This window comes from Oncorhynchus nerka, linkage group LG25 (assembly GCF_034236695.1).
Source record: "Oncorhynchus nerka isolate Pitt River linkage group LG25, Oner_Uvic_2.0, whole genome shotgun sequence".
In the NCBI taxonomy this organism is placed as follows: domain Eukaryota; kingdom Metazoa; phylum Chordata; class Actinopteri; order Salmoniformes; family Salmonidae; genus Oncorhynchus; species Oncorhynchus nerka.
This window is the reverse complement of record NC_088420.1, coordinates 22,341,533-22,364,284: the sequence shown is the minus strand read 5'-3', so window position 1 is coordinate 22,364,284 and position 22,752 is coordinate 22,341,533. Positions and strand designations below refer to the sequence as shown.

At 40.3% G+C, this 22,752-nt stretch overlaps 1 protein-coding gene across 2 annotated transcripts; it reads right to left on the bottom strand.

Annotated features, from left to right (window-relative positions):
* LOC115109222 (ran-binding protein 3-like) lies at nt 1-22,620 on the bottom strand. 2 transcript variants are annotated; one of them, XM_029633911.2, is made up of 16 exons: nt 22,569-22,620; nt 12,623-12,678; nt 12,406-12,442; nt 7,622-7,708; nt 7,461-7,538; nt 7,231-7,296; nt 6,910-7,005; nt 6,628-6,725; nt 4,868-4,953; nt 4,679-4,754; nt 4,444-4,540; nt 4,175-4,299; nt 3,859-3,979; nt 3,499-3,641; nt 2,978-3,164; nt 1-2,514 (listed from the first exon to the last, which is right to left on the bottom strand). In XM_029633911.2, the coding sequence occupies exons 1-16, from the start codon at nt 22,588-22,590 to the stop codon at nt 2,468-2,470; spliced, it is 1,422 nt and encodes a 473-aa protein (XP_029489771.1). In that variant the 5' UTR covers nt 22,591-22,620; the 3' UTR covers nt 1-2,467. The 2 variants fall into 2 exon arrangements, with proteins under 2 accessions (XP_029489771.1, XP_064865747.1); XM_065009675.1 differs by lacking the exons at nt 12,623-12,678; nt 22,569-22,620 and adding an exon at nt 9,935-9,993 and having other exon boundaries at nt 12,406-12,439.
* Between the last annotated feature and the right edge of the window lie 132 nt (nt 22,621-22,752).

Here is a 22,752-nt window from a genome sequence, read left to right as displayed (position 1 = left end):
AACAGGTAGATGTTTTAAGGGAATTATAGCAGACATGACAGAAATTTCAGCAACAAAAATATAACATGAACAAAAGTGTATATCGGTCTTACAGTCACTCCCCAACAAATAACCATCAACGACCCCAATGTAAACAACATTCAACACTTCATTATCAACCACCTTTGCCAATTAATCAATGGACAGCCCCAGTTCATGTGCATTTACGAACATTAAAACAATTCATATTGATGGGAGAAATATCACAGAGAAGGAAAAGTGCTGAAGAACGTCGGCCCCTGGCCCTTTATATAGAGACAAGTTGCCATACATTCATGTCCAGGGCCCAGTTTCTTTTGAAGTTATCTAGATTTTACCTATCGGATAGGATTAAATGCATAGAAATAGAATGAATAGAATGGACAAAACATTGACTTGAATGGGGACTTCCGTTCTATTCATTCAATTCTTATCTGATAGGCGAAACCCAGATAACTTTTAAAAAACTGGGCCATTAGGAATAGTTCGGGTTTGTAGCTACACAAGCAGAATGTGAAAAATGGAGAGAACACAATTTTACGGAGCACATTACACGGTGAGGTTTCTATAGACTGCAGTGAAGAAGAGTACTAAATAAGGAGTTGTCCTTTTTTTACACTTAAAAGGAGTAATCTACTCAAACTATATTTTGGAATTTGTTTCATTATCAACAGTGAAATGACAATTACCTAAATAAAGTTTGAGTGGATTATTCCTTTAAAGGCTGCTTATTCAATAATATACATTACAGGATTTATACATTTTAACCAATAATATGTCTACTTGCCTGCTTTTTTTTGTTTCAAACTTTTCTTAGTATACTTTTTGTTAGTTAAAATACATTTTTTTCACATCAAAGGCTTGTAGTAAATGAAAAAGTAGAACGCTATAATACAACTTAGAAATATTACTCATTCCAACGATGAGGAAGAAAAAGGCTTAAAACAAGAGGAACTACACTTCACTGAAGAAAATATTACATTATTCATCTAGGTCTTTTTAAGGGCTGTTTGTTTTAAATACACCAGACCAGAGCCATCTATTTAACAAAGGAATAAATAGAGGGCTCAGCACCAGACTATTGGTGAAAAATACTGTACCCTGTGTGCGTAGTACCACCTGTTCCAATGTCTATAGCTCTTTGAATAAAATGGCAGCATTCGCTGTTCTGAGAGTATATGTGCATTTTGTAGGGTTTTGATGTCAAACCAGTTTAGGACAGATGCAAATAATGAATGCTAGATACACCAAATGCCAACACCCTAACCTAAAAGTGATTATATGGGCCTTTCTGATCGCATGAAAAAAATAGGCATTTTGTTGTTGTTGCAATGGTCTTATATGATTCTGAGATCGTGGATGTTAAACACAAAGCCTTGTGATTGGAACTTATTTCAAACTAATTACATAATTGTAAACCACTCAAACATAGAAAGGGTTTCTTCCATATATATATTTGAGAACATATATATTTATCTGATCTATCTAAAAAAAAATTATATATTTGAAACAAACAAATCTAACGGCTATATTCAGGGTAAACTTTGGGGTCATGGTGCAAACCTGTTGTAAAATGATCAAATCCAACAAGCTTTCTTATTTACAGAATTAGTTCATTTTCGCATGAATTTCAAAAGCAAAGTCGATAATATTAACTATCAATAAAAACGTAATGTACCAGTAATAATAATAATCATGAACACAGGTAAATCCCACTATTTAATTAAATATTTTATGGCTACGAACATCAAAGCAGGTGTTTGCACAAGGGATTTTAAATTCAACCGATTTGTGGTAAAAAAAATAAATGACAATGTGGACGACAGACTAAAAACTAACAGTGGCCAGAGGTGGTATTGACGGACTAATCCTAGCTAGAGTGTGTGCAAGCATTTTGCCTTAGAAAAATACAACTTGAAGTAAGAGTTCAGACACTCTTCAATGACAAAACTCCGTGAAATAAAAAAAAGACTTTATAAACAAATATTTGCTAGACAACTCAATCTTTACCTCGCTGAACAAAATACAAGCCCCACTGAAGTGCCTGAGGTCTGTTCTTTTGCAAGGTGGCTAAAGTCCCACTTTTAACAGCAAACTATATAGAATGTACTTATATCAGCTAGAGAAGAAAACTGCTTTCTCGTTCCCTCAGACTCATCAATATGATGAGCATCCAATTCACAACACCCCCCCACTCCCCCCAAAATCCAGTTCTAGAGGTAAAAAAAAAGAGAAGACAAATACTAAACAAAAAAGACCATCCATCCCAGATAAACTGTGAATCCAGAGTGTGAACTGCAGAGTTAACTTAGTAACACCTGCATAGGATCCTTCCTGACGCTCCACTGTGACCTCAGACCACTGGGGAGATGCTAGCCTGAGGTGTCCATGGAGGGGTCTGTAAGGTGGTCCTGACTGCAGTGCGTGAGCCAATGAAGGGGGGCAGGTGCTATGAAGACCCACTCCCACTCCCGCAGGACTGGGCCTCTGGACCCTCTGGGGAGAGGAGAGACAGGCCTGGTGAGTGATAGACTAGGGCAGTCCAATCAAATAGTGTTTTAAATTACATTCTTGGGCTTTTTGAATGGGACAGATATGTTTTGCTTGCATGAAATAAGGGAAATCCAAGACACTTCACAACATCCAAGGAAACAGTGCAAGGGTCCTATTCAAAGACACCCAGATCACTTCCTTGAACCATCAGCGAGGGTGTCGAAGGTCACTTACTTGGACCTTCAAATATTTGTTGGACCGTTAGGGGGAATGTCCAGATAACATTCTTGGACCACCAGACAACTTTTCCCAGATCACTTCCAGATAACAGTTTTGGGCCATTAGTTTGTGTCCAGGATATCATTAGATCACTTTTTTGAACAATCACAGTAAGAGGTCTTCAGATCAGTTTGTGGTGATTGGAAAAGTTGGGGTAACAGCTAGGCTAAGGGGTTATATAGTTTACCTGTAGTGTTGGCAGTGGGTGTGAGCGGTTCGTCCTCATCACTATCCTCCCCGTTAGACTGGGGATGAGGGATGTGGCCATCTGGGATGGGGACCCTGGGCTCTGGCTCTTGGTCTGAGCGGCTCCGCAGGGCCAGAATACGATGGTGCAGAGCTGCGTACAGCTGCCCTGTGTCCTTAGAGCTGGCCTGGAACAGAAATGACACATCGGCACTAAACTGGATGTTCTGGAAGTGTTAGATATACTCAACATCTATTACCACTGTCAGTGTCATTACTATGTAATAACCAGAGCCATGTATTTAGAGAGTTGGGCCAGTGCGGTTTCTGTGTTTTGATACATTTACATGACACTTCAACATTCTATGGCAGCCATGTTAGTTCCCTATTAACATTACATGGGGAATATTTAAACTATTCTTTGTAACTGAAAGCATTATAACAATATTAAACATTCTAAAAGTTGGTCAAACACTCTTAAATATATATCTCTAGTAATAACTCATGTGGTCTTTCTCATACCGATATGAGGAAGACCTTGACCCCCTGGTCCTCAGTGTCCATGGCTGTGATGCGGACACTCTTCTCGCTGGCCTTGTCCGTCTGCATTTGAGGCCACAGTTTGGTGTTGAGGATCAGACGCAAACTGCCCTGGGTCCTCATCACTACAGCACAGAAAACAATGTATAGAATAACCAATGTAATACCTTCAAATGGGAGTTGCATTTTGACAGATGTACAAAAACAAGAATCATAGAATCATCCGATACAATCCAGGGCAGTGTGGCATGACAGTAAAGTGTATTGAGATTTTTAAATTAACTAAATTGTTGATATGATTTGATTCATGACTAATGATTAATTCATGATTAATGACTGTACCCAGCCTGGACTGTAACGATCCCTCCTCTGTGGAAGCCATATCATTGAGCCTTAGCAGTCCTCTGCCTCTCTCAACCCAAGACTGGGAAGCTTTGTCAAACACAAATAACTTGCACTGGACCTAAAGTGACAAAAAACCATGCCAGTGTCAGAGAATGACCATGGACCATTTCAGCCTATTTCCAACTGTCTGAGGAGACATGTAAACACAAAACTATCAATCAACAATTGCTCAATTTCATGATGAACTACAAACATTCTCTGACATTGAAATCAAGCAATTAAACACCTAACACGTAGGAAACCTCTTGCATACCTGAAGAACGTTACTCTCCGACTCCTCTCCAGTTCTGACCTCTACTTTCTCTAACAAACACCTCTTGGCTGTGGCTTTGGTGTAGGCCGCCGCCGACTCCTCCAAAGACTCTGTCACATTGTTATCTGTAAACAAGAGAACCAAAACCGCATTCAAACACGGTCACATAGTAGGGGCCTGAAAAAAGCCAGGTGTTTCCTTCATTGCATTGCCATTACATAAGCCTCTTAACATTCATTTCATATCCAGTATGGTCTTTATTTACTCACCTTTATCAGGGCTGCTGTCTTTTGACGGGAACTCACAGGGCGGGGCGGTGGGGGGATCTCTGCTGCCCTCGGCTGCTTGTTCACATTTCAACGGACTCTGCAAAACAAGAATGTTATACAACATGCTTTAACACAACTTTGTGGATGCCATCATTAGTTGGAAGAGGGACAAATGGTAGAAGAAAAAAAACTGATAAAAGATGACTAGATTAGCCGCACAAAGAGCAAGTCTTACCAGGACACGATCCGACATGTTCTGCCCAAACACAAACTTATCCCCGTCATCAGCCTTGTTCTCAGCCTTCTGTAAGCTGGGTGGGAAACATACAGGAGAAAGGATTTTAGATAGGGGAGATGAAAGAGTAGCCTAATAAAACAGATGACTGATCATATCCATTGTAGACAGAATCCATAAACGGCTAACCTGGGAGTGCTTCTGTATTGTAGGAAATAATTAGTTTCCCCTGATTCTGCTGATGTAGAGCCTTTCTGTTCACTGCTTTGCTCAACCTAGACCAATGGAGAAAAGGGGAAGGATCAGACACATAACAAAAAAGGAACAGATCAAAAGAATGTAACAAAGCTTGCAAGGCCACAAGAGGCTGCTATATTGTGATTTACCCACACACCCAGTGGGCTGTTGTCAGGTATGAGGCAAAGCCCAGAGCACTTCACAACATCTTTGAAAAGTATTCCATATGACATGCACTTTAGTTAACTATTTAAGGTCAGCTTGGCTCTGACATTCTGGCCAAATACAACTGTGTATTCCACAGGTGGATCCATTTTCCCTCCTCCTGTCCTGCTCTCATCCCTCTCGCTTTTCTTCTCCTTGAAAGAAGATTAAAGCAGCGAGAGACAGTCATGGAAATTCCTAAATGAATGTTCAAGCATAAAACCTGCCTTTGTGTCTTGTCCTGTTGTGTTTTTTGTTGTTATGAACTCGCTTGATAACTATATACAGTACTTGTCAAAAGATTGGACAGACCTACTCAAAGATGTATCTTTATTTTTACTATTTTCTACATTGTAGAGTAATAGTGAAGACATCAAAACTATGAAATAACACATATGGAATTATGTAGTAACCAAAAAAAGTATTAAACAAATCAAAATATATGCTATAGATTCTTCAAAGTAGCCACTCTTTGCCTTGATGAAAGCTTTGCACACTCTTGGCATTCTCTCAACCAGCTTCATAAGCAGTCACCTGGAATGCATTACAATTAACAGGTGTGTCTTGTTAAAAGTGAATTTGTGGGATTAATTTCCTTCTTAATGCATTTGAGCCAATCAGTTGTGTTGTGACAAGGTAGGGGTGGTATACAGAAGATAGCCCTATTTGGTAAAAGACCAATTCCATGTTATGGCAAGAACAGCTCAAATAAGAAAAGAGAAATGACAGTCCATCATTACTTTAAGACATGAAGGTCAGTCAATCCAGCCAATTTCAAGAACTTTGAAAGTTTATTCAAGTGCAGTTGCAAGTAACAGACACATCTCAACATCAACTGTTCAGATGAGACTGCTTGAATCAGGCCTTCGTGGTCGATTTGCTGCTACTAAAGGACACCAATAATAAGAAGAGACTTGCTTGGGCCAAGAAACACGAGCAATGGTGACACTATCAGTGATTTATTTAGCTTTCAAGACACACTTAACCAGCATGGCTACCACAGCATACTGCAGCGATATGCCATGCCATCTGGTTTGTGCTTGGTGGGACTATCATTTATTTTTCATGACTGTGTAAGGGCTATTTCACCAAGAAGGTTAGTGATGGAGTGCTGCATCAGATTACCTGGCCTCCACAATCATCCGACCTCAACCTAAATGAGATGGTTTGGGATGATTTGGAATGAAGGAAAAGAGTGAAGAGTGAAGGAAAAGCAGCCAACAAGTGCTCAGCATATGTGGGAACCCCTTCAAGACTGTTGGAAAAGCATTCCAGGTGAGAGAGATGCCAACAGTGTGCAAAGCTGTCATCGAGGCAAAGGCTGGCTACTTTGAAGAATCTAAAATTTGCTTAACACTTTTTTGGTTACTACATGATTCCATGTGTTATTTCATAGTTTTCATGTCTTCACTATTATTCTACAATGTAGAAAATAGTAAAAATAAAGAAAAACCCTTGAATGAGTAGGTGTGTCCAAACTTTTGACGCCCTTTCACCTCTCAGCCTACCTGTGACGTGGTCGTGTCATCACACTTCTCTGTGTTGTTCTGGGTAACTGGTAGACCCTCTGATGACCTGTCCACTCCATTTGTACCACTGTTTAACCCTATCAGGACCACAAGAAGAGACTGGTTGGATTTCTTTCACCTTCAACGAATGTTTTGTCGAAGCACATTGAGATGAAAGGAAGCTGAAGGAGAATGGCCATCGCAGAACAGAACAAAGTAGTACAGCTGTTTGTTTGAGAGGATCTGAAGACTAAGGTTAATCCGTCCTGAAAGTGTGCTTACCGGTCTGGGTTAGTGATTTGGTGGCCAGAGGGGCCTGCAGTACTGCTGGTCGTAGTACACTGCGCTGCTGCTCCTTGGGTTTCTGGCTCGGGACACCTGCAACACATTATACTTGGACTAAATATAAGGCTCTGGACAGACCAAAGCCAGACAAAGAAGGGCCATGTTTTTGCACTCTTATTGTGATGTTTTGTACATTGTGTTTATGCCTGTATACTAGACCCCCAAAACCCATTTCCTTTGTCCCTTAAATGGACAATAAAAAAAGAGAGAAAGAGAAAGAGAGAGAGAGAGAGAGAGAGAGAGAGAAAGGGCACCCACCTGCACTAGGAGCCTGTCCATGGATCAGGGTGGGAGGCTTCAGGCGAAACCCAACCGTTTTCTCCTCTGTTGACATGAGAACAGAGAAAGAAGGAGAAAGAGAGAGGGAACGTGAGATAGCTGGAAGCTAAGCCAGAAATTTGTTTATAAAAAATTGGATTCTTCAAGGGTAGTTTTCCTTATCATGCAAATATCAACTAGGTTGAAAAGGTGATCTTAAGATAACTCACCAGGTTCTGAATCTGAATTATTATTTCCTGTCGGGGACTGACAGAAACTGGATGGCATGAACACATTGTTCTTAGAAACTGCATAAGACAAAGATAAATAACATGAGTACACACCCTTTCTCCACAAACTATGGAAAGTCCTTTAATTAAACAAAATGTACCTGAATGTGCGGGTGGGAACTGTGTTAGTGACGATGTCCTTTCCCTCTTGGCCGGGGGACAGTAACTACTCTCATCTTTATCAGAGTCTGGAGGAGACAGAACGAGCAAAGATTAGCAAAGTAACTATACTGAACAAAAATATACTCAACATGTACAGTCGACGTAGGAAGTTTACATACACCACAGCCAAATACATTTATACTCAGTTTTTCACAATTCCTGACATTTAAACCTAGTAAAAATTCCCTGTCTTTGGTCAGTTAGGATCACTACTTTATTTTAAGAATGTGAAATGTCAGAATAATAGCAGAGAGAATTATTTATTTCAGCTTTTATTTCTTTCATTACAGTCCCAGTGGGTCAGAAGTTTACATACACTCAATTAGTATTTGGTAGCATTTCCTTTAAATTGTTTAACTTTGGTCAAACGTTACGGGTAGCCTTCTTGCTCGCACATGCTTTTTCAGTTCTGCCCACAAATGTTCTATGGGATTGAGGTCAGGGCTTTGTGATGGCCACTCCAATACCTTGACGTTGTTGTCCTTTTAAACCATTTTCCCACAACTTTGGAAGTATGCTTGGGGTCGTTGTCCATTTCGAAGACCCATTTACGACCAAGCTTTAACCTGACTAATGTCTTGAGATGTTGCTTCAATATATCCACATAATTTCCCTCCTCATGAACCATCTATTTTGTGAAGTGCACCAGTTCCTCCTGCAGCAAAGCACCCCCACAACATGATGCTGCCACCCCTGTGCTTCACGGTTGGGATGGTGGTCTTTGGCTTGTAAGCCTCCCCCTTTTTCCTCCAAACATAACGATGGTCATTATGGCCAAACAGTTCTATTTTTGTTTCAACAGACCAGAGGACATTTCTCCAAAAAGTACGATCTTTGTCCCCATGTGCAGTTGCAAACCGTAGTCTGGCTTTTTTATGGCGGTTTTGGAGCAGTGGCTTCTTCCTTGCTGAACGGCCTTTCTGGTTATGTCGATATAGGACTTGTTTTACTGTGGATATAGATACCGGTTTCCTCCAGCATCTTCATAAGATCCTTTGCTGTTGTTCTGGTATTGATTTGCACTTTTCACACCAAAGTACGTTCATCTCTAGGAGACAGAACGCGTCTCCTTCCTGAGCGGTATGACGGCTGTGGGTTCCCATGGTGTTTATACTTGCGTACTATTGTTTGTACAGATGAACGTGGTACCATCAGGCATTTGGAAATTGCTCCCAAGGATAAACCTGACTTGTGGAGGTCTACAATTTTTGTTTCTGAGGTCTTGGCTGATGTCTTTTGATTTTCCCATGATGTCAAGCAAAGAGGTACTGAGTTTGAAGGTAGGCCTTGAAATTCATCCACAGTAGAGGTCGACCGAATAATTGGAATGGCCGATTAATTAGGGCCGATTTCAAGTTTTCATAACAATCGGAAATTGGTATTTTTGGACACGGATTTGGCCAATTTTTTTATTTAATCTTTATTTAACTAGGCAAGTCAGTTAAGAACACATTCTTATTTTCAATGACGGCCTAGGAACAGTGGGTTAACTGCCTCGTTCAGGGGCAGAACGACAGATGTTCACCTTGTAAGCTCGGGGGATACAATCTTGCAACCTTACAGTTAAGTAGTCCAACGCTATAACCACCTGCCTCTCCTTGCACTCCACAAGGAGACTGCCTGTTACGCGAATGCAGTAAGCCAAGGTAAGTTGCTAGCTAGCATTAAACTTATCTTATAAAAAACAATAAATCAATCGATCATAATCACTAGTTAACTACACATGGTTGATGATATTACTAGTTTATCTAGCGTGTCCTGCGTTGCATATAATCTGACTAAGCATACAAGAATCTGACTGGGCGGTGGTAGGCAGCAGCAGGTTCGTAAGCATTCATTCAAACAACACTTCCGTGCGTTTTGCCAGCAGCTCTTTGCTGTGTGTCAAGCATTGCACTGTTTATGACTTCAAGCCTATCAACTCCCGAGATGAGGCTGGTGTAACCGATGTGAAATGGCTAGCTAGTTAGTGGGGTGCTAATAGCGTTTCAAACATCACTCGCTCTGAGACTTGGAGTGGTTGTTCCCCTTGCTCTGCATGGGTAATGTTGCTTTCGAGGGTGGCTGTTGTCGTTGTGTTCCTGGTTCGAGCCCAGGTAGGGGCGAGGAGAGGGACGGAAGCTATACTGTTACACTGGCAATACTAAAGTGCCTATAAGAACATCCAATAGTGAAAGGTTAATGAAATACAAATGGTATAGAGGGAAATAGTCCTATAATTCCTATAATAACTACAACCTAAAACTCCTTACCTGGGAATATTGAAGACTCATGTTCAAAGGAACCACCAGCTTTCATATGTTCTCATTTTCTGGGCAAGGAATTTAAACGTTAGCTTTCTTACATGGCACATATTGCACTTTTACTTTCTTCTCCAACACTTTGTTGATGCATTATTAAAACCAAATTGAACATGTTTCATTATTTATTTGAAGATAAATTGAATTTATTGATGTATTATATTAAGTTAAAATAAGTGTTCATTCAGTATTGTTGTAATTGTCATTAATGCAAATAAAAAATAAAAAAGTGCTTTTTAAAAATATTTTTTTATTTTGATTTAAATCGGACGATTAATCGGTATCGTCTTTTTTGGTCCTCCAATGATCTGTATCGGTATCAGCGTTGAAAAATCATAATCGGTCGACCTCTAATCCACAGGTACACCTCCAATTGACCAAAATGATGTCAATTAGCCTATCAGAAGCTTCTAAAGCCAAGACATTATTTTATGGAATTTTCCATGCTGTTTCGTGGCACAGTCAACTTAAGTATATGTAAACTTCTGACCAACTGGAATTGTGATACAGTGAATTATAAGTGAAATAATCTGTCTGTAAACAATTGTTGGACAAATTACTTGTGTCATGCACAAAGTAGAGGTCCTAACCGACTTGCCAAAACTACAGTTTGTTAATTAACAAGAAATTTGTGGAGTGGTTGAAAAACGAGTGTTATTGGCTCCAACCTTCTTTTTTTCCCTTCTTTTTTTTAACCTTTATTTAACTAGGCAAGTCAGTTAAGAACAAATTCTTATTTTCAATGACGGCCTAGGAACAGTGGGTTAACTGCCTGTTCAGGGGCAGAACAACAGATTTGTACCTTGTCAGCTCGGGGGTTTGAACTTGCAACCTTCCGGTTACTAGACCAACGCTCTAACCACTAGGCTTCTCTGCTGCTGCCCATACACCTAAGTGTATGTAAACTTCCAACTTAAACTGTAAAGTGTTGGTCCCTTGTTTTATGAGCTGAAATAAAAGATCCCAGAAATGTTCCATACGCACGCAAATATTGATCTCAAATTTTGTGCACAAATATATATATACACATTTTAGTCACAGACTGTTTACATTCCTATTAGTGAGCATTTCTACGTTTCCAATATATTCCATCTACCTGACAGGTGCGGTATAACAAGAAGCTGATAAAACAGCATGATCATTACACAGATGCACCTTGTACTGGGGATAAAAGGCCACTCAAAATGTGCAGTCATCACACCACAGATGTCTGAAGTTGAGGGAGCGTGCAATTGGCATGCTGACTGCATGAATGTCCACCAGAGCGGTTGCCAGAAAATATAATGTTCAATTCTCTACCACAATGTTGTTTTAGAGAATTTGGCAGTACGTCCAACCGTCCTCAGAACCCGAGACCACGTGTAACCCCACCAGCCCAGGACCTCCACATCCGACTTCTTCAACTGAGGGATCATCTGAGACCAGCTACCCTAACAGCTGATGAAACTATTGTTTTGCACAACTGAAGAATTTCTGCACAAACTGTCAGAAACCATCTCGGGGAAACTCATCTGCGTGCTCGTCATCCTCGCCAAGGTCTAGACCTGACTGCCTTTCGGCATTGTAACCGACTTCTGTGGGTTACTGGCACGCTGGAGAAGTACGCTCCTCACACAGATGAATCCTGGTATCAACTATACCGGGCAGATGCCAGGCAGCGTGTATGGCGTCGTGTAGGCGAGCTGTTTGCTGATGTCAACGTTGTGAACAGAGTGCCCCGTGGTGGCGGTGGGGTTATGGTATGGGCAGGCAAGAGCAACAGACAACGAACACAATTGCATTTAATTGATGGCAATTTAAATGCACCGTGATGAGATCCTGAGGCCCATTTCGGCGCCATTCATCCGCCGCCATCACCGCATGATAATGCTTCCCATGTCGCAAGGATCTGTACGCAATTCCTGGAAGATGAATATTTCCCATTTCTTCCATTGCCTACATACTCACCAGACAGTCACCCATTGAGCATGTTAGAGATGCTCTGGATCAATGTGTATGACAGCGTGTTCCTATTCCCGCCAATGTCCAGCAACTTCACACAGCCATTGAAGAGGAGTGGGACAACATTCCACAGGCCACAATCAACAGCCTTATCAACTCTATGCGAAGGAGATGTGTAACGCTGCATAAGGCAGATGGTGGTCACACCAGATACTGACTGGTTTTCTGATCCACACCCCTACCTTTTTTAAAGGTATCTGTGACCAACAGTTGCATATCTAGATTCCCAGTCATGTGAAATCCATAGATTAGATCTTAATTAATTAATTTCAATTGACTGATTTCATTATATGAACTGTAACGCAGTAAAATGTTTGAAATTGATGCGTTTATATTTTTGTTCAGTGCAAAATATAAGACAGACATGTTCAATTTCCAAAGCAAAGTACCAGAACCTGCTTGGTTACCCTCCTCATCCTTACCTTCTCCATCCTCCGCACTGGACCCTTCTACTGATCTCTGTTAAGGGTTTGACAGAGAAAGATGGAGATAGAGGAAGAAAGATAGGAAGAACATAACAGACATTCAGACAGAGGAAACCGAGGAAATTATCCAGTCAGTGTGAAGGCAAGTCCGCTCCATAGCATGCCGTCACACTGTTTACATTTTCAGAAGAGGTATGAAAAGAGTGTTTCTCACCTTCTGAGCTTTATCTTTCTGGAACACAAACACTGGTGGGGCTATGGCATGCTTCTCTGTAAGAGAAATCAGATGTGTCACTGTTGGAGATCTCATTTTGCACATCTTTGGGCAAAAGCTTTATGATGGATGTCTCTTCACTTTGTCTATAAAAACACCTCTCCTACTATGAGCCTTGTCTGCATTTCTAGACTACAAATATTACCAGTAGAATTCTACAGAGCTGACAAAGACACGCAGGTTAGGCCAAAGTGAAACCATGACAAGTTTTGTTCAACTGTGCACTTACTTCACCTTCCCCATAACACAATACACCTCAGGGCTCAGGCATCCAAGTCAGTGTAAGTGGACTCCCCTGTCAAGGTCAGTGCCCACAAAGCTTTTGATAGAACCTCAGCCAGGACCTAGTAAATCTTTTCCCCAAGCTATAATTAGAACTCAAGTCATAACTTAATTGAGGAGGCTCTACCCACCGGGCAGACGACAATTCAATGTCTATTCCATAGCGGTTCAATGTCATTTTGTTGAAATGATAAATCAGTAATGTGTATAAAGGAGGAAAGCACCCATTTTAAACACAATAAAATTACAGAAAGAAAGCTGTTGAACTATGGTGAAGGTGAGATGGTCACGGTACGTGAAAATGCAGAACAGAAAGGGCAGCAAAGCCTGATTTAGAAGGCTGAGAAGGCAGATGTGCCTAGCTACTGACACTGAACAGTAAAAGCTGATATTAAGCAGATACAGTACCAGTCAGAAGATGGTCATATTTTACCAAACAAGTCCATATTATGGAAAGAACAGCTCAAATAAGCAAAAAGAAACAACATTCCATCATTACTTTAAGACATGAAGGACAGTCAATCCAGAAAATTTCAAGAACTTTGAACGTTTCTTCAAGAGCAGTCGCAAAACCCATCAAGTGCTTTGATGAAACTGGCTCTCATGAGGACCATCACAGGAAAGGAAGACCCAGAGTAACCTCTGTTGTAGAGGATAAGTTCATTAGAGTTACCAGCCTCAGAAATTGCAGCCCAAATAAATGCTTCACATAGTTCAAGTAACAGACACATCTCAGCATCAACTGTTCAGAGGAGACTGTGTGAATCAGTCCTTCATGGTCAATTTTCTGCAAAGAAACCACTACTAAAGGAAACCAATAAGAAGATGAGACTTGCTTAGGCCATGAAACACGAGCAATGAGCAATGGAAATTAGACCAGTGGAAATCTGTCCTTTGGTCTGATGAGTCCAAATTTGAGATTTTTGGTTCCAACCAAAAAAAAGATAGCTTTTCAATATGTAGGCCTAGTAAATCAAATCTAATTATATTTGTCATATTACTGTGAAATGCTTACTTATGAGCAACAATGCAGAGTTCAAAATTAAGAAAATTAGCAACAATTAAATTTAAAAAATGAAGAGTACCGCGACCGAGTCAATGTGCAGGGGTATGAGGTAGTTGAGGTCATATGTACATGTAGGGGTAAAAGTGACTAGGCAATTAGGATAGATAATAAACAGAATAGCAACTGTGTGTATGAAGAATGTGAAAGTGTGTCTGTGTGTGGCATCAATATGCATGTGTGTGTGTGTGTGTGTTTTAGCTTGCCGGTTTGTGTGGTTATTTGTCCCCGGCTGAGGCAAAAGGCTTTGTGATGGCTTGGCATTGCTCATTTGCCCTCCAGGTGTGAAACATGCATGGTGGATGCACACTGCAAGGCCTTTGACGATAACTTTAGCATAATTACATTGAGGGCTCCAACCACACTAGTGCTATTATCTGTGATATGGCAATGAAACATTCCCCTTTTTATGAAAACCAAAAGGACACAATGGATTTGCTTCGTCACAAAATAAACTTGATGGCATTTTTACTTGATCATATTAATGAAGTGGATAAAACAAACTGCACATCCTTGATTTAATACAAATGTGTCACAATGCTGGGTTAAACTTGATATATCCTTCACACTCTAGTCTATATTTAGCCTGTTGAAATGTACTCTATAGCCTTTCTGACTAGGCTAGTTATTTCAGTGTCTTCATATGAATGTCTGTTGTTAAAATACAACGTACTGTACACTGAACAAAAATATAAACACCACGTGTAAAGTGTTGGTCCCATGTTTCATGAGCAGAAAAAAAAGATCCCAGAAATGTTCCATACGCACAAAAAGCTTATTTCTCTCAAATGTTGTGCACATCCCTGTTCCAAGATAATCAATCCATCTGACAGGTGTGGCATATAAAGAAGCTTATTAAACTGCATGATCACTACACAGGTGCACCGTGTGCTGGGGACAATAAAAGGCCACTCTAAAATGTGCAGCTTTGTCACACAACACAATGCCACAGATGTCTCAAGCAGGAATGTCCACCAGATCTGTTGCCAGAGAATTGAATGTTAATTTCAATACCATAAGCCGCCTCCAACATAGTTTTAGAGAATTTGGCAGTATGCCCAAACGGCATCACAACCGCAGACCACATGTATGCGTTGTGTGGGTTTGCTGATGCCAACCTTCCCCATGGTGGCAGTGGGGTTATGGTATGAGCAGGCATAAGCTAAGGACAATGAACACAATTGCATTTTATTGATGGAAATTTCAAACCACAAAAATACTGTGACGAGATCCTGAGGCCCATTTTTTTTTAAGGTATCTGTGACCAACAGATGCATATCTATATTCCCAGTCATGTGAAATCCATACATTGTGGCCTAATGAATTCATTTCAATTGACTGAATTCCTCATATGAACTCTAACACAGTAAAATAAATTAAATTGTTGCGTTTATATTTTTGTTCAGTATAACCTAATCTACTTCATGCAGCATATAGCCTCAGCTCTTTACCATGAGAGAATAACTTATCTAGAAATCAGTGAGGTGACACTTGCTCACATCACCGGAACTCGGGTGTTGGACAAGATAAAAGGCCTGCACAATATTGCACCTAAACTATCTTTAACAAGGCAAAATGATTTGGAAAAAACGTACAAAGATCCACCTCGGACCAAAACATTCTCATTAAATCTCATTAAAGTAAGATCGAGAGCAACCTGGTTTTGCTTCTGGGTCCCCTACCCACTGAGCATAAAGGCCTCACCCATCTCCACTCACCCTTGTCCTTGTCCATGCTGTCAATTTTGATCCCTAACTCTGGCTCTAACCATCACAAACTGAACATCTCACATTCTTCCTGCTAAGAACAGAAGGAAAATAAGATGAGTTTCAGCAAGGGGAACAAGTTGTCGAGACCAAAACACCTGATTATTCTTCTCATTTGATTGAAATTAGAAACGGATAGAAATGAATGATGTGTGTGTGATAGACTTCATCCAATGACTGTCGCAGATTCAAATAGCAAACACGTCTCCTATGACCTCGTGCATCTGACGAAATGAGAAAGGAATCCAGGCCACAGAAGAGAAGTGAGAGGGTTTCACAAAATGGAATGGGAGTTCCAGTGTCTGTCAATGGAGCAGCTGTCAAATAGACTAACTCCAGAGAAACACAGTGGCATTCTGGAGCAAAGAGTGGCTATAGGTATTAATCTCATTAGTCTTCTAGCTATTCACATAGGGCCTACTGTCTAAGCCTCTTATTTTGAAGCTAGCCATACGACCTTCAATTTCACATCTTAAATCTCACACATTTGAATGAACGAGCATGCACTGAAGAGAAGTGTTAAAACAAGTCGTAGTATTTTTTTGATGGTGAAATCAGAAAGAAATACAGAGTAGAGAGCCAGTTGAAAGTTTGGACTTCCGGTGGCTGTGCTCTTATGCCTAGATCAAATAAAAATAGATTTGTATTGGTCACATGTGCCGAATACAACAGGTGTAGACTTTTTAGTGCAATGCTTACTTACCAGCCTTTTCTCAACAATGCAAGGTTAAAAAAACAAGACAAATATTTCGAAAGAAAAAATGTAATTGTGACACAAAAACAATAACGATGCAAGAGAAAAGGAGTACCAAGTCAATGTGCAGGGGTACGAGGTAGTAGAAGTAGTACAGTATGTACATGTGGGTAGGGGTACAAGTCACTAGGCAATCAGGACATATAATAAACAAAGTAGCAGCAGCATATGTGAAGTGTGAACGTGTGTCGATGGGTGTTTCTCAATATGATACTACCGTACTCCACACTCATGCTCCAAGTGCATACTCCGAGGACATTCTCGGGTACGTTTTTGTGAGGACGAGAGTGTGAAGAACGCATAAAACATTACAGTAGTGGGAGTGCTTCTCAAATGTATTACCTCACGCTGTATCTCCACATTCACTGAACCTTCTTCCAGCCAGGACAATGCCACAATAGAGACAAAACAAAATATACACAAAGCAAATGTTTTACCTCATAATTATAAGCTAGATATACAGTACCAGCACACGTACTCATTCAAGGGTTTTTCTTTATTTTTACTATTTACTACATTGCAGAATAATAGTGAAGACATCAAAACTATGAAATAACACCTAAAAAAGTGTTAAATCTAAATATATTTAAAATGTGAGATTCTTCAAAGTAGCCAACCTTTGCCTTGATGACAGCTTTGCACACTCTTGGCGTTCTCTCAACTAGAGGTAGACCGATTATGATTTATCAACGCCGATGCCGATACCGATTATTGGAGGACCAAAAAAGGCCTATACCGATTAATCGTCCGATTTAAAAAATATATATATTTGTAATAATGACAATAACAACAATACTGAATGAACACTTATTTTAACTTAATATAATACATCAATAAAATCAATTTAGCCTCAAATAAATAATGAAACATGTTCAATTTGGTTTAAATACTGCAAAAACTAAGTGTTGGAGAAGTATACGTGCAATATGTGCCATGTAAAAAAGTTAACGTTTGAGTTCCTTTTAACATGAGACTTCAATATTCCAAGGTAAGAGGTTTTTAGGTTGTAGTTAATATAGTATTTATAGGACTATTTCTCTCTATACCATTTGTATTTCATATACCTTTGACTATTGGATGTTCTTATAGGCACTATAGTATTGCCAGAGTAACAGTATAGCTTCCGTCTCTCTCCTCGCCCCTACCTGGGCTCGAACCAGGAACACATCGACAACAGCCACACAAGAAGCAGCGTTACCCATCGCTCCACAAAAGCCGCAACCCTTGCAGAGCAAGGGGAATAACTACTCCAAGTCTCAGAGTGACGTTTGAAACGCTATTAGTGCACACCCAGCTAACTAGCTAGCCATTTCACATCAGTTACACCAGCCATTAGGCTGATAGACTTGAAGTCATAAACAGCGCTGTGCTTGCGAAGAGCTGCTGGCAAAACGCACGAAAGTGCTGTTTGAATGAATGCTTACGAGCCTGCTGCTGCCTACCATCGCTCAGTCAGACTGCTCTATCAAATCATAGACTTAATTATAACATAATAACACAGAAATACGAGCCTTTGGTCATTAATATGGTCGAATCCGTAAAATATAATTTAGAAATCAAAACGTTTATTATTTCAGTGAAATACGGAACGTTCGGTATTTTATCTAACGGGTGGCATCCCGAAGTCTAAATATTATTGTTACATTGCACAACCTTCAATGCTGTGTCATAATTATGTAAAATTCAGGCAAATTAGTTAGCAATGAGCCAGGCTGCCCAAACTGTTGCATATACACTGACTCTGCGTGCAATGAACGCAAGAGAAATTACACAATTTCACCTGGTTAATATTGCCTGATAAACTGGATTTTTTTTAGCTAAATATGCAGGTTTAAAAATATATACTTCTGTGTATTGATTTTAAGAAAGGCATTGGTGTTTATGGTTAGGTACAGTCGTCCAACGTTTGTGCTTTTTTCGCAAATACGCTTTGGTTAAATCATCCCCCAGCGTTGCATTGATTAAATGCAATGCAAGACACGCTAGATAAACTAGTAATATCATCAACCATGTGTAGTTATAACCAGTGATTATGATTGATTGATTGCTTTTTATAAGATAAATTGCATGCTAGCTAGCAACTTACATTGGCTTCTACGGCATTCGCGTAACAGGCAGGCTCCCCGCGGAGTGCAATGAGAGGCAGGTGGTTAGAGCGTTGGACTAGTTAGCTGTAAGGTTGCAAGATTGGATCCCCCGAGCGGACAAGGTGAAAATCTGTTGTTCTGCCCCTGAACAAGTCAGTTAACCCACTGTTCCTAGGCCGTCATTGAAAATAAGAACGTGTTCTTAAACTGACTTGCCTAGTTAAATAAAAGGTCAAATCGGTGCCCAAACATACCGATTTCCGATTGTTATGAAAACTTGAAATCGGCCCTAATTAGTCGGCTATTCCGATTAATCGGTCGACCTCTACTCTCAACCAACTTCATGAGGTAGTCACCTGGAATGTTAATTTGTGGAATTTCTTTCCTTCTTAATGCATTTGAGCCGTTGCGACAATCAGTTGTGTTGTGACAAGTTAGGGGTAGTATACAGAAGATGGTATTTTACCAAATAGCGCTAAGTCCATATTATGGCAAGAACAGCTCAAATAAGAGAAACACATGAAGGTCAGTCAATGCGGACAATTTCAGGAACTTTGAAAGTTTCTTCAAGTGCAGTCGCAAAAACCATCAAGTACAATGATGAAACTGGCTCTCATGAGGACTACCACAGGAAAGGAAGACCCAGAGTTACCACTGCTGCAGAGGATAAGTTCATTAGAGTTACCAGCCTCAGCTTGCAGCCCAAATAAATGCTTCAGAGTTCAAATAACAGACATATCTCAACATCAACTGTTCAGAGGGGAAAGCGTGAATCAGGCCTTCACGGTCGAATTGCTGCACCACTACTAAAGGACACCAATAATAAAGAAGAGACTTGCTTGGGCCAGGAAACACGAGCAATGGGCATTAGACCGGTGGAAATCTGTCCTTTGGTCTGATGAGTCGAAACATGATATTTTTGGTTACAATCATTGTGTCTTTGTGTAGGTGAACGGATGATCTCCGCATATGTGGTTCCCAATACACACCCCCAGGCTGTGTATGGGCTATTTGATCAAGGAGAGTGATGGAGTGCTGCATCAGATGACCTGGCCTCCACAATCACCTGACCTCAACCCAAATGAGATGGTTCGGGATGAGATCGATTGCAGAGTAAAGGAAAAGCAGCCAACAAGTGCTCAGCATATGTGGGAACTCCTTCAAGACTGTTGGAAAGGCATTCCAGGTGAAGCTGGTTGAGAGAATGCCAAGAGTGTACAAAGCTGTCATCAAGGCAAAGGGTGGCTACTTTGAAGAATCTATAGCATATATTTTGATTTGTTTAACACTTTTTTTGTTACTATATGATTCCATGTGTTATTTCATAGTTTATGTATTCACTTTTATTCTACAATTTAGAAAATAGTACAAATAAAGAAAAACCCTGGAATGAGTTGGTGTGTCCAAACTTTTGACTGTTACTGTATGGAAGTCGTAATCTAGCTAGCTAGTCAATAATGACCTAAAAACCAATGTTATCAAAGGTAGATGTCCATTTTTGGTTAGCTAGCTAACAATTATACGTGGCTATCTGGCTAGCTAACACTAGTAGCTAGACCAGTTAGCTCTATTGACTTAATGTTGGTTTACGACCTACGCACACTACAGTGGGTATTGTAGGCAGGTAACCATGCCAAAATTAACACAGCATGTATTTATTAACATATTAAGATACAATATTGTAGTCAGGCAACATATAAGATGTGAATAGGCAGAATTCCATTCCGAAGTCAGTGTGTATTTTCTCTCGCTTCAGCTGAAATAATGGCTGCCATTGATTTCAAGAAAATGTTGGTCATTTTTACATGGTTGTGTCATATTTCTTCGCATAATTTCCATTAAAGGTTGCATCGATTCAATCTTCAAAATATGTACAAACGGAGTATGCATTTGAGAAGTGCCCTCCGTGCTCCATTTCGCATACTTTGATTTGGACTCATACTCCCACCCTCTCATGCTCGGAGCATGGTATAGTATGCATTTTGAGAAACACCCTGTTTGAGTGTGTGTGGGGTCAACACGCACGTGTGTTTTGTGTGTGTGAGTGTAAGGAGTGTGTTGGAGTGTCAGTGTAGTATGTGTGAGTGTGCATAGAGCCAGTGCAAGGCAGTCAGTGCAAAACAATTAAGATAAAATGTATAATAAAGACCGACAGTGTCATGGCATCAATGCCGAGTAATACATTTTGCAGTGTCTAGCTCATCCATGTAGTCCAAAATTATTACTGGATTTGTGTGCAACAAAGTTCAACAATCACCTTTTGCTACCATTTCTGTCAAGTCTACACTTACAGTTTTATGCAAACGACACACAAAATGCACTGCTTTTTTGCAACACAATGCTGCAAGGCAAACGCAGCGTTCCATTGGAAATGAATGTACTGCTGGTGTACCAAAACGCAATGACACTGTTCGTCTGATCGAGGCATTATGTGCAGCTGAGTAGATTGCACATTCAAGCGATAGATACTGTTCAATACTGGCCCTGCTCAACAAGATATCTATTCACATTGGGATAATTGTTCAAATTTGGCATCATCGCTCAGCCTGGTCTCAGACTAGATGTAACATAGTAAATGTAAATCAAAGACGCTCAAATTAGTATGATATGTTACGTTTGGTACAGTTACATAAGACAGACGGTTACTTAAGGCAAGAACGAAAGTTTGGGCGTATGACGCAAATGTCTAGGTTGCGAGTTCGAATCTCACCACAGACAACATTAGCATTTTAGCAACTTTAACTACTTTTAGCATCTACTTAGCATTCCCCATTCACCCTTCCCCTTCCCGTAACACTTTTAGATAACTGAACCCAGCTAACGTTAGCCACCTAGTACAAACAAATATGAAAATTATTGCACTCACTACTGTAAGTCGCTCTGGATAAGTGTCTGCTAAACAATTCAAATGTAAAAATGTAAATGTAATTCATAACATGTCATACATTTTGCAAATTCTTAACATAAGATTTGTAATTCATAACATAACACAATTTGTAATTCATATCATACGAATGGGTGATACACATCCATAAATTAATACATACCAAGCTAAACGTAACATATACTAAACGCTCTGAGATATGTACAGAATAATACGAAATGCTCTGAGACAGGGTTGCAATTGTTAGCTACATAAAATGGATTGACTTGATCCTATATATCAAAGTCATTCAAATCCATATAGCTAGTGTAGCACGTTGCTAATCCTGTTATGTCACTAGGCTAGTACAGTACATTTCTTACGCTTTGAATTTGGAACATGTAGTCTGTAGGGCCTAACGTTACAATGGGTCAGACACCTGTGACTTGTAACCTCCGGCAATGAGCAAGAAGGACCTAGTTCTGAACTTCTATCTGTAAGCAGCACCGCCATGCAAAACACTAGCTACGGTCGGACAAAGCCATTGTTGCCTGCGTTTGCCATTAGCCAGTTTCTGAACATAGTAGATCAAGCAACATGGAGATGGTGGGAGGTTTTAAAAGGCTATTCGAGGAGATAAATTCCACCCGGTGTTTCCCACATGTGACCCAGATGTGATTTCTATTGTTCGTGAGTATTTAATTAGTTTGCTTTTCTTGTCTAGTTAACTACAAAAACATGCTGATATATTGGTAGGTAGCTTATGTTAGCTAGTTCTGTAAAAATGTGATATTTTCAAAAAGTTAACTGCCCCTCCCCTCCCCCGGTTGTGCCACACGGTTCGGACCGCCGCCCCCCACTCCACAGCCCTGTAAAATATAGCCAGCAAAGGCCGGGGATCTAACGTAAGCTAATGTTTAGTCAAACTGCTGCCTCCACATCGAGCTGCAAACACAACGGAGCATTCCATGCACATCTGCTGACAGTCCCGAAGCTGTCTGGGCAACATTCACTCGCTATTGTGGTTCATTCATTAGATTTGTTTATCTTTCTCCCTGAGCGATTCCTTACCTTCGTTTGCCAGGTCCGCCATTTTACTTCCTTACTGACACCCACAATACTCAGCGGTAGACATGCGCGTTATGGCTGGACAAATAAATGTTACTACCTCTAGGGGGAGTCATGTTTACACGTTTGTGCAACAAAACAGAAATAGTCCCCACCGCCAATTTTGTGCTGTGCTCTGTAGTCCATC